The sequence below is a fragment of the Nansenia antarctica genome, assembly GCF_963989245.1.
Source record: "Nansenia antarctica genome assembly, chromosome: 3".
Taxonomy (NCBI): domain Eukaryota; kingdom Metazoa; phylum Chordata; class Actinopteri; order Argentiniformes; family Microstomatidae; genus Nansenia; species Nansenia antarctica.
This window is the reverse complement of record NC_137688.1, coordinates 48427904-48440397: the sequence shown is the minus strand read 5'-3', so window position 1 is coordinate 48440397 and position 12494 is coordinate 48427904. Positions and strand designations below refer to the sequence as shown.

General features: G+C 48.6%; 1 protein-coding gene across 1 annotated transcript in view; it reads right to left on the bottom strand.

The window, feature by feature from the left end:
- The window catches only part of LOC308154169 (bromodomain adjacent to zinc finger domain protein 2B-like), a 77127-nt gene that overhangs the window by 6805 nt on the left and 57828 nt on the right, over positions 1-12494 (bottom strand). The window contains exons 13-30 of the mRNA XM_080527343.1: positions 12383-12484; positions 10973-11198; positions 10726-10818; positions 10507-10580; positions 10310-10375; positions 9616-9681; positions 9259-9303; positions 8973-9005; positions 7200-7265; positions 6693-6833; positions 5738-5992; positions 5011-5234; positions 4001-4075; positions 3606-3837; positions 2711-2773; positions 1580-1724; positions 989-1130; positions 289-595 (exon numbers count right to left, since the gene is read on the bottom strand). Coding sequence (XP_080383469.1) covers positions 289-595; positions 989-1130; positions 1580-1724; positions 2711-2773; positions 3606-3837; positions 4001-4075; positions 5011-5234; positions 5738-5992; positions 6693-6833; positions 7200-7265; positions 8973-9005; positions 9259-9303; positions 9616-9681; positions 10310-10375; positions 10507-10580; positions 10726-10818; positions 10973-11198; positions 12383-12484 — 2355 coding nt within the window. The remainder of the gene's footprint in view (positions 1-288; positions 596-988; positions 1131-1579; positions 1725-2710; positions 2774-3605; positions 3838-4000; positions 4076-5010; positions 5235-5737; positions 5993-6692; positions 6834-7199; positions 7266-8972; positions 9006-9258; positions 9304-9615; positions 9682-10309; positions 10376-10506; positions 10581-10725; positions 10819-10972; positions 11199-12382; positions 12485-12494) is intronic.

Below are 12494 nucleotides of genomic sequence, written 5' to 3'. Positions count from 1 at the left end.
AAGGAGACAGAGAGAGAAAAAGAAACACACACACACACCACATTACTACCATCATAATACCAATGACTTACTGACTGAAGCTCTTACACTTGTGACTTCAAACATAACTTTAGACATTATGACATCAAAACCTAATATGAAGACATACTGTACTATATTATCATGTGTATCACATTTCTACATCACTGGAGCAAAAGCTAGGAGCTTTCAGTTCACCCGTATCGGCGAAACATGAAATTAATCCTGACTGCTGTCAGAGCGCTGGCGTGTCCAGGGGAGGGGCCTCACCTGCAGGGCAGACAGCGGGTAGCTGAAGCCGGCGGAAGACGCTGCTGACGTAGCGAAGGAGGGGATGATGGGAAAGGCCGGGCAGGGCAGGGGGGGGGGAGACCTGGGCCGGACGGGGGTGAAGGAGGAGGCGTGGGTGGAGGGGGTTCCCGAGGGGAGGGTGGCGAGGGACGACTCGTCACAGGGGGTCCGGGGCAGCAGGCTGAACCAGTGGCCGCTGCGTTCCGTTAGGACTCTCAGGAGCTGGTCGCCGGGCAAGAAGTGGAGCTGGGTGGGGGTGGAGGTACTCGGGGGGGTCTTCCCCGGACTGCAGAGATGAGGCTGGGGGGGGCTCAGGAGAGAGGAGAAGGAGGAGGAGGAGGAGGAGGAGGAGGAGGTGAGAGGGAGGAGAGGGAGAGGGGGCTTGGCATCCTCGCTCGCCACGGAAGGGCTTATGGCTAAGATTGGCTGAGGGTTCTGGGTAGGAGAGGATGGCGTTGTTGTTGTTGTCGTCAACGTTGCCATAGTGATGGGGGCTGGCGCAGCGGGGCTGCCGTTGTGTTTGGGGTGGGGGTCCTCCGTCTGGGGGTTCTCCTTGGCAAACTCCATGGAGACGACTCGGAGCGTGCCCAGTTTGGAGAGGGAGCCCGGGAGCTGGAGGGAGTTTTTCTCCTCCTCCTCCTCCTCGTCCTCCTCTTCCTCCTCCTTTCCTTTCTTGGACAGGTGGCTGCAGGTGCTCAGGCCCTCCCTGACGGCCGTGGGTGGCTCTTTCTGCACCTCCTCCTCCTGGGGCTCCTCTTTGATGTGGATCTCCTCCTCCACTCTCCTCCTCCTCTGCTTCTCCTCCTCCCGCTCCTCAGGACCTGGGGCCAGACAGACAAACGGTCAGCACTGTCACATTACAATTTAAAAACTCATTACATTTACATTTTTGACATTTCGCCGACGCCTTCTTCCAAAGCGACTTACAACATGTTCATTTGGCTAAGTAAGTGAATCATCTATCCATCAGTCATCATAAGAAATAGTAATCTATGCCAAAACCAGGGGCCATTGGCAGCTACAAAGCTAGAAGAAGGATGAATTATTATTATATATATTTTTTTTTAATGTATCAATCAGATGCCTGTGTGTCAGGGGAGGCTAGTGGAGGTAGAAATCAGAGGACGGGCTTATTGTAATGCGTGGAATGGAATAGTTTGATATCATTCCTCATTCCATTCCACCCATTACAATGAGCCCGTTCTCTGATTTCTCCCTCCACCAGCCCTCCCCTGCTGTGTGTACACAGCGCTGGGTGGTCCCGGATTACCTTCTCCACTCTCCATGGCCTCGATGAAGACCCCTCCACAATGGGGCAGTACCCAGTAGCGCCGGCGGTATCGGTCTTGGCCGTACATCATGGAGCGCAGGGAGTGGGACGCCTCAAACAGCTTCTTCCTGATCTGGTGCTGTTGCTGCAAAACACAGGAAGACATTATTGTAGTTTTATATAATTTTATACTGAGAAATTGAAGTCTCTCTACAGTTTGCCGAATCTAGCACTCAAGGAAGGCCCATTTCCTTCCTGTAAGGGATGGGCCAAGATCTGTGGCACAGTGAATAATTGAAGGCTTGGGGTTGGGCCACTGACTGATTGCCCAAACTTCCCCCGACCCAGACTCCCCCCTAGAATGACACAGTGACCCTACTAATCCCAACCCGACACACTAAACGAAGACAGTGACACCCCAGGACGATGTAGTGACCCAAAACATGACTGTAAGGGTACCAGACGATGCAGTCACCGAATGCATGACAGAGTTGGTAGACAACGAGACAGAGACGTTGATGACACTGGAGGACACAGGGGCAGTGACTCCCCTAAGTATGGAAGTACCACGACAACATCTTGACTGTTTACGTACTGTAGGGCTTATACTTATAAGTCCTGGTCTGGAAAACATTGTACAGGTGTCAGCAAAATGCTACCCTAACCCTACCCTAACCTTATTATTACCCTAACACTTATCCAATAACTTCATGCCCAATACCAAAGTGGTAGTTTCCGCAGCGGGGGTGTCTTATCCTGCGAGAGCAGGTGTGGGTGTGGGTGTAGGCTTTTGTTTAAGCCAAGCAGTAACACACCTGATTCTATTCATCAAAGCTGCCCACCGCTTGTCTAGGGGTTGTTTTAATATTGGGCCTACGTGTGCCTACTTGTACACAACATTATCTCTCTCTTTCTCTCTCTCTCTCTGTCTCTCTGCCCACTGCCCTCCTTCAATTACCCTAGAACTGCACTCTTAATGGCAGGACACTGACACCTCTCTCTCTCTCTCCCTCTCTCTCCCTCTCTCTCTCTCCCTCTCTCTCTCTCTCTCTCTCTCTCTCTCTCTCTCTCTCTCTCTCTCTCTCTCTCCCTCTCTCTCTCCCTCTCCCTCCCTCACCCACCACCACTTACCTTGGCTAGCTTCTCCATCTGCTTCTCCAGCTCCTCCACGCTGGTGGCCTGGTCCCCTTCATCCTAACAGAACAACACAAACAGATGCTTACAGTATGAGAGTCCATCAAGTGACCCATGACATGTTACATGTTCTATGTTGCTGTGTCATGTCAGCTTGTTTGTTGTTGTCTATGCTGAACGCTATGTCTGTACTGTGTTTCTGCGTGTTACTGCTTGCTTGTACTGTGTTGTTATTGTATGGGCTTATTCATTTCTCTTTTTAATTACCTGTATTGTATTTGATGGCTTATTCATTTTAGTGACAGTATTAAGTTTGCTATGCACGCTTTTTACTGTGTGATGTTATTTGATCTTTTTAGGAAGCCTTTTTATAACTGGCCTGGGACTATGGATGAAAATGTGCCTTCTGGCTAAATCTGACTTATTTACATTTTACATTCACCGTTCATTAATATGCATTGTCCCTTTAGAAATAAACATAAACATGAACATGATATTAATACTTATAATAATATGAACACATGTCACACTGCCAGTGGAGCCTGCTGGAGGTGGAAATCAGAGGACGGGCTCATACAGTCCCTCATTCTATCCCATGCATTACAATGAGGCCAGACCTCCGATTTTCTACCTCCACTAGCCTCCACTGATGTCTTCGTACTGTAGATGACATGGGAGAGACACGAGTCGGTAGGGCCCGTTGTTTTTCACCTGGATACCTGAAGTGACTTGAACTGACTTGTTAGTTATTAGCTATAAATACGGCCCATCAGGGTTTTTTTCGGGTCCGGTCACATACTCAGGGAAAAACCACCTGCCCTCCTCGTTGATATTAACTGGGGGCGTTTTAAACGGCTGTCCTTCAGTCTTTCTTTTCTCATTGTCTCTTTACCTCGTCGCATGTTTCCACCTTTTTCCCTTTCTTCATCTCTTCCTCTTCCTCCTCGTCGTCCTCGTCTCCCTGGTCATCGCTGTCGTCCTCTTCCTCCTCGTCCTCGTCGCTGTCCGCTCCCGGCTTCCTCTTGCGTTTGAGGCCGGAGGAGGGAGTGCCCAGGACCTGGGAGTCCTCACCCCCCATACTGGCCTCTCTCCTCCCCGTCCGCTTGGCATGGATAGTCCTCAGCCTGGTCACACACACACACACACACACACACACACACACACACACACATTAACCATGCAGATCGGGATTCAAATACAAATACGTACAAACGCTCTGTACGCAAACACGCATACCGGTTACAGACATCCTGGTGATTTTCCTAGGCCCTGAGCGACAACACTTACTTTTTGAGCTTGCCTTCCATCAGCCATTTGTCCTTCCTCATGTTGGTCATCTGATCAAGGTTTTTATCAATTTCACTGCAGGAAGAAAGTAGGACTTGGTTTGTTTCATATCTTGGTTAACAGTCACCAAAAGCAAATACTGACTGAGAGGGCCACAGGAATAATCATAATAATAATAATAATAATAATAATAATAATAGCTTAGATTAATATAGCGCCTTTCTCAAACCCAAGGACGCTTAACATATTTCAAAGGAGACAGAAAGGGGCTCAAATCTTTGGGTCCACTGCCCTAGAATACCCCTGGGCCATAACAACATATGTATGTATAACAGAGAATGCAAACCGAGTACCATTCCCTGACATCTATTTATTCCCTGATACCGAATAAATATAGTCATTACAACCATAAGGAAGCTTTTAGAAAGCTTGAACGTACACTGGACCTTTTAAGTAGCCTGAAGCATTGGTATCCCTCGGATCTAATACATAATACAGTAATTGACTTCTGGATATCTCCAAAGACTACAAATTAGCAGCCGTATTGGTTTTAACAGCGCATTAATAAAACATGCCATCCTCAGCAGCAGCGGAATGAAAATGAACTGCATTATGGGTGTTAGAAGATCAGGGGAGGCTGGTGGAGGGAGACATCTGAGGAGGGGTATCGTACACCGTGTTTTGACACCATTCCTCGTTCTGTTCCATGCAGTACATTGAGCTTGTCCTCCGATTTCTACCTCCACTGTATACGATAACAACCAGTATGCAGTTAAAAAAATAAAATAAAAAAAGAACGAAAGGAGGCTTTTTTTTCCAGAAAGCAGACATTAATATTCCAGCCATTTTGACCCTTGCGCTTGAATTTCATACTTACCCCCTGTTTCACGCTACCCTGGTCTCTCAGCTAACTAACCAAAGCGGACATTGATAAAGTTGAATTGTATCTTCGTCGTGATTCGAATCGTATCGCGCTATATAGGGTGTGGTATGGTGGCGGGCCCTCCTACCTGATCACACTCTTGCTGCAGGCCAGCTCATTGGCCAGGAAGGCCAGGATGGAGGCCTTCTGGGTGGGCGTGTGGGCCTGGAAGGCCTTGGTCTTCAGGCTGAAGGCCAGCTCTGCCAGCTCCGTCTGCCCGCAGTGGGCCAGCATGTACATCTGCAGCACCTCCGACACATTGTCCCGGTTGATGCCCACGTTGGTCAGGTGGTCCCCCAGCATGGTCTTGGTCTGCCAGGGGAGGGAGAAGAAGGGGACGGACGCAGTGGTGGTCAGTGTTGTGATGGGAGTCGATTTTTGGTTATAGGTTATAGTTTATTGTTTTTTCAGTGGAAGGAAAAAAACTATGTGTGTGTGTGTGTGTGTGTTCACCTGTGTGGCCTACAGTACATTCACACACATTTCCGTTAGACCCTCTACAACTTGTTTCTACACAGTACATGCACGCACGTGAGTGATTGTCGTTTAACACAAAATCTATTCCCATATGTACATCCAGTCCATCATTCTGTGTGTGCATGTGTGCTTTGTGGGTTTTGTGTGCTTTGTGTGTGTGTGTGTGTGTTTGTTTGTTTGTGTGCTGTGTGTGCTGTGTGTGTGTGTGTTTACCTACGTGTTCAGGTACCGACAGTAACTCATTCACACATCTCTGTGGACCCCCCCCATTCACACATCTCCATGGACCCCCCCCCCCCCCATTCAAACATTTCCGTGGACCCCCCCCCCTCTCTCACCTTGTGCCCAGGTGGCAGGCCCGGGTCACACACGGCCAGGGAGAGCAGGCGCACCAGCAGGTCCTGGACGTGGCCCATGCTGTCCCCCACGTTGAGCAGCCCCTCCTGCAGCATGGCCAGGGTGGGCACGTCCACGCTCACGTCGAAGCCCAGCACCTTGCCGAAGCCCCGCAGGAACTGCATCAGCATCAGGCAGTCGGACACGGCGCCGCCCGGCAGGATGAGCCCAGGGATCCGGGAGAACTCTGGGAGAGGCTGCGGAGAGAGAGAGAGAGAGGGGGTGGGGGGGGTGAGAGAGAGGGGGGGGGGGGGGTGAGAGGGGGGGATAGAGAGAGAGAGGGGGGGGGAATAGAGAGTGAGAGAGAGGGAATAGAGAGGGAATAGAAAGAGAGAAGAGAGAGAGAAGAGAGAGAGAGAGAGAGAGAGGGGAGGGGAGGGGGAATACAGAGAGAGAGATACAGAGATACAGAGAGAGGGAGCGAGAGAGGGAATAGAGAGAGAGAGAGAGAGAAAGAGAGAAAAAAACATTGAGACTGTGATTCTCTCTTGACAGGCATCATTAGGAAACATGTGAGGGAGTGTTCTATTCCACGGTGCGGCCACTGGATGGCAGTGTTTAGTTTTTTGGTCCGAAAGTTTCATAGCGTGTTATAATGGTGTTATTATAATAATTCACTAAACTGAAGTATCTAATAATTGTCATACTCCTCTACCCCCGCAAAAAAACAACAAACAAACAAACAAAACAAACATTGCAAGAATAAGAATGGCAAGAATTGCAAGAATAAGAATGCCAAAAAATGTAAATCCAAATATATGGCATATATAATAGCCGCTCTCCTCAACCACTACCAAGTCCTCTTATCAATGTGCCTTCCCTGCCCCCCCCCCCCCCCCCCCAAGTGATGGACTGCTTAAGACATCCTTTAGGACACGGCGGGTGACTCGGCGTTACCGTATGATCAGCCAGACACATATCCTCGGTCGGCTTCTTGAGCTCCATGGCCATCTCCAGCTCCAGCCTCCGGAGCTCCACCTTTCTCTCCTTGTTCAGCCGCTTCTCATCCCTCTTCTCCTGCCTCAAGCGCTCGCGCTCCTTGGTAAGGGGGAGGGTGAGGGGGAGAGAGGGGGAGGGAGGGCAAAGAAGAACAGGCAGAGTTAACAGCTCGCGCTAGCGGCGGTGGAAGCAGACAAGGACGTCAAAGCGAGTGTGCTGAGTAGGGTTAGCATTCAGGCCCGCCGCCGCGCACTCAAAGAAAAGTGCCGGAGGGCCGGATTCTTTAGACTCTGTTAGGAGGCTTACAGTGGGGAAAAAAGACAGAAAAAAAGAGGAGAGAGGAGGGGGAGTGGATGCATTCAGTAAGAAGGGGTCCTAGACCCTTTTGACGGAGAGTGTGTTTGTGTCTGCACCTGGGTCTCTCTGTGTGTGTGTGTGTGTGTGTGTGTGTGTCTTGTCACCTACCTCAGCTTTCTTGCGAGCCTCCACAGCCTTCATCAGCAATATGTGCTGCCTCCTCCTCTCTCTCTCCTAGTGGAGCAGACAGACACACGCACAGTCAACCACAGAAGGAGAGAGGGGCAGAAGCACCACCAACTGTTACCACAACATTCAAGAGAGAGAGAGTAGAGAGAAGAGGAAAAGACCCACGAGTGAACTCCATCACGGTGAGCTTTCACATGTACACATATACGGTCGAAGCGGGAGGTTAAGACAACATTACGAATGACAACCAAAAAGCAACAAGGAGTTGTGGTGTGATGACAGGATCAAAGAGAAGCAAAACGCTCAGTTAGGACCAGCTACGATGCCTCTAGCTGAAGCTGACAAAACAAAAAAGGAAAAACCGATGGGGCTGTCAAACGCACTTGCCTGCAAGTCTGGGAAATTAAAACAAACGTTGTATTCTGTAGGCCGTCCAGCTGTTGAGCTGATCTAGGTTCGAGACTACCAATAAACCGATGAAACCGGTATATTGGGTGGAGGGCTCAGGGAGAAGGCCTTCCGTGGTAAAGATTATATTTCAATGTCACAAAAAAAGTATAGTTCTATTGGTGATAAAAGTAAAAATGTTATCGAGATATACTGCTCAGGTTGTGACAGGAAACTCGACATACGTACTTGTCGGTTCTGAGACTGCAATTGAAACAATCTTGGGAGTATTCTGTTTCAGGGCACATGCACATGTAGATTCAAAATAGCATGCTAGTTCCAATAGAACTTGTTGTCCATGTCTGAATCTAACTGTAGATTAATCTCATGGTGGCTGAGTAGAATCATTACCATATTGCTACCGTAGCCTATCCAGTCTACTGGGGGGTACAGACTAATGCGGAGGGGGCTCAGTTTGGGGTAGATTAGGCGGTAGAACTCAGTGAAAACAGGCAAACATGTCCTCCTGACTCAGCTGTGTGTGTGTGTGTGTGTGTGTGTGTGTGTGTGTGTGTGTGTGTGTGTGTGTGCGTGTGTGTATGTGTGTGTGTGTGTATGTGCGTGTATGCGTGTGTGCTGCTGCTGCTGTTGTGTGGAGGTTAAGGAGACAGGCAAGGTAGAGCGCAGAGCAGGACTCACAGGACCGAATGGGGACGGGTTACAGAAGTGCAGCTCTTTGTGGTGGATGGACAACAGCTCAATGTCTGGACCAGGACTCAAGCACTCACAAGGCCACGCAAATACAACAGGTAGACGATGTATATGTGATGGATGGAACTCCTCCAGTGCACTTACAGGCAGCGGGCAAATCTCAAAGTACAACCGCTTCCTCATCGAGGACGACTGCTCTGAACCAGAGTCCTGGTCTCCCAGAGTCCTCCCTGGTGGCAGGGCTCTGGTCCAAAGCAGTGGTCGTTTAAAACAGGGGAGGGAATACGGTGTCTTTTGAGATGCAGCAGTGAGAAGTGTGCATGGCAGCCTTTGCAATGCATTCTGAGGGATGGGGGGTGAGGGGGACGACGACGACAAAAAGCTGCTGGAGCAGCACGATGGGGGGGGGGGGGGGGGGGGGGGTCAAGTGTCCCTTTAGGAATACATAGAGGCAGATGGAGGCGGCCACAAACTTTGGTTTTCTTTTTTGTGCGTGTGTGTGTGTGTGTGTGTGTGTTGTTGTTTTTTTGCTGGAAAGCCATGCAGAAGAATGTAGTATGACAGCAGCCAGAGCTACTCTTAATGCATTGCTATGACAACCATATCACAACCAGTTACACGATGCGGGTGTTAGATGTACAAAAATAAACATACCCATACCATATCTAGTCTATGCCTCTCCAACTCCTGGCAGAGAGAGTTGGCAAAGTATTATGGAACAGAAAAAAAAAATCACAGCATGATGTACTGTCAATAAAAACACTTTGGTCAGAAGAAATAACACCCAAAAGAGATAACCCCAAAATACCATAAGCAAAAGAGCAGTGAAGAGGGTTCGATCTAAAAAGAACTACGCAGTAGCCCCCCAACGTATACATATGGTTTTAGTATCACTTCAATCATGTCCAAAAAAGCAGTGTTGCCCAGAACGGAGGTGTACCTGGTGTTTTAAAATGACCGCCTGCTGTCTTCTCATCTCTTTCTCCTTGAAAGGAAGACAGAAAAAGAGCAGGGTGAACAAATCAATACACTTTCATACGGCCACTATCATGAAAATCACTACGGTGCGGTGGGGGATTTCAGCCCCATTTTGTAAGGAGTTACGGCGGTTAAATCTCAGGGACATCTTGTGTATAAAAAGGCCTCTCTAGTTTGACTTTGTATGAAATCTAAAATATGAGCTCTTTACTGGCGGGGGCCTGTGTTTATGTGAGTGCAACCAGGGGGGTGGGGGGGTCACATGGAAGCTTCTGGAAATGTTCCTTGTTGCGTTATTTTGCGTTGCACTAAAACTCACCTTTATTCGTTTTTCCGCCTCCATAACTTTGGCATTGGCAACCTCCTCCTTCTTTCTCCGTTTAGCCTGCACATTTTAATAAGACGAGGGTGTCAAATCTCAAAGATGACACATGTCAATCCACCGCCTTGCATCACAGCACCCCACATATTTGTTTCTACTTTTCTTCTAACAAAAAAACATTTGACGCACACGGCATGCCAGTCAAATTTGTAAAACACAGAAAATGAATAATGTATCGTTTAAATATGTAATTGCAAACTGCAAAAAATCTTGTTGAGAGTGGCTTGCCAACCGTGTCAACTCAAATTTGATTTAGTCCTGCTAAAACACTTTGTAGCTCCTGCAGTCTAATTGTTTGAGCGAGGCAAACAGCTCCTTTTTTCGACCCACTTATGCTAAACTGTAGCTGTTGTCTGATAAAAAATAAAAAATAAAGTTTTTTCTGTCCAATTTAAATATGGACTGAAGCAAAGGAGACAGCCATTTTAATATTCAACCGCCGTCAACCAAGACCAATTTAGCATTAGTTCCATGAGGAATTTTGCCTGAGACGAAGCCCTCTTTGACACAGCAGCACTGTTCAGTAATGGGCTTTGGGGTGAGATTAAAACACTGTGGACCGAGGCTGTAGCAGCAAGCATTTCAAAAAAAGTCACGCCCGTTTCGTGTCGGGTCCAATCCTGTACTGTACCTCCAGAATCTGCTGTGCCCTGTGTTCCTTCTCCATCCTGATATGCTGAATACGCTGGATCTTCTCCTGTAAAGAACAAGCAAAACAAGGTCATCCTCACACTCACCATATGCAGACGGAGGGAGGGGGAACAGCAGGAACACCTCCGTGGTACGACGGGTCAGTAATCAGAAAAATACACATTAAAGGAAGCCCACCTGCTGCTTCAGAATCTTGATCTGCTCTTTCTGCTTCCTCCTTTCCTCCGCTGCCATGATGGCTGAGAGAGAGAGAGAGAGAGAGAGAGAGAGAGAGAGAGAGAGAGAAACAAACAAGGTGTGTCAAAGAGAGTGTTGTGAGGTAGTTCAGGCCGTGGACAGTGCAGTTCTAGGGGTAACTGGAGGAGGGTAGTTGGGTGGACATAGACGGGCCGGTACCTTGCTGTCTCCTGGCGTCCTTGGCGGCCCGGGCCATAGCCTGCTTCTCCAGCTTCCTCATCATCTTCATCTGGGCCGCCTGGCGCGCGATCTCTGCAGGGACGGGAGGGAGGTTGGGTGGGAGGGAGGTAGGGTTGTGAAAGGTTCATGTCAGTGAGGCCTGGACAGGTTTTGTTGTTGTTGTTGTACTGCTGTACAAACTAGAGAGAGGAGAGAGGGTGCCAGAATCAACTCTCCGCCTCCTCACCTTGGGCCTCCAGCTTGCGCAGGAGTTTGACCTCACTGGGGCTGGGTGCCTCGGCCGCCAGGCCCTCCCCTACGTTAGGGGGCCGGCCCTTCCTCCTCCTGGAGGCCTTGGCGCCCTCGCCCCTCGGCTGGCGCTCCGAGTTGGGGGGCCGCCCCCCCCGTCGGCCATCCATAGCCAGGATATGGGGAATAACGTCCTCCTCCTTCAGCAGGCTCCACTGTAGACCCTGTAGGGGGGAGGGGCAGAAAGAGAGAGAGAGAGAGAGAGAGAGAGAGAGAGAGAGAGAGAGAGAGAGAGAGAGAGAGAGAGAGAGAGAGAGAGAGAGAGAGAGGGAGCGTAGGGGTCTTGTTAGTCTAGTGTAGAATGAGGGTTTCCAGTTTGACTGACTGACTGACTGACTGACTGACTGACTGACTGACTGACCATGTGTGTGTGTGTGTGTGTGTGTTTGAGAGAGCGAGAAACTGAGAGACCTGGTTACCAGTCAAAGGCATTCTGATTCACCTTCAATTCTTGCTTTTTGTCAACTCTGAATAGATCTCACATAAGCCACAGTGGGTTGGGTGGGTTCAGGTGTTTGTCCCAGCCTAGTGGTATATCACACCTGATTGGGCTAATCAACTGATCTTCCAACCCTTGATAATAACAATAATAATAATAATTTGTATAGCGCTTTTCCTGCAAACGTTGCAGCTCAAAGTGCACCCATCATTATATAATCATAATTTAATTATTTAGTCATTTAAAGGCAACAATTAAAAAGAGGGGTTTTTAGTCTTGAGTCTTGACTTGAACATATTTGCTGAGGTTGCATCCCTAATGTAAACTGGCAGTGCATTCCACAATTTGGGTGCATAAAATGAGAGGTTGCATCCCTAATGTAAACTGGCAGTGCATTCCACAATTTGGGTGCATAAAATGAGAATGCAGCCTCACCAAATCTCTTCTTTTGTACTAATTGTAATTGATGAGCTGAATCCGGTGTGTCCCTGCTGGGCTGGGACAAAAGCCTGCGTCACTGCAGCTCTCCAGAACCAGGAGTGAGGGTCACTTCTCTAGTTGAGCTTTTCTACTGTATAGTCGTAACGCGGCACTAATGTCTGGTATTCTATATAGGAGCACTTACAATCTAAGTCAGTCTTAATTGTCAAACTAATGGACACTAATGGACACCTGTGGAGGTAATGTCATTATTATCCATGTGATTATTATATTTCTCCCTATACAAATAAGGGAGGGGAAGCCTACGAGGAAGCTACCGGAGGCTTTGACTAAACGTCCCTGAAAAGCTGAATTCAGCTCTCCTGCAACTACTGTAGATGAAAAAAAAGAAAGGAGAAAAAAAAAAGGTGAAAATTAAAAATAGAAACGGGGAATAGATAGAGAGAGAGAGAGATGAAAGGCAGTCACCTGGGGTCCTTCTCTGGCTTCATAGAAGTCACCAACCCTTATCTTTGCACTGAAGCTAAAATTATCTCGTGTGATGCCACTTATTCCATTTCTGGACAGATACTACAAGAGG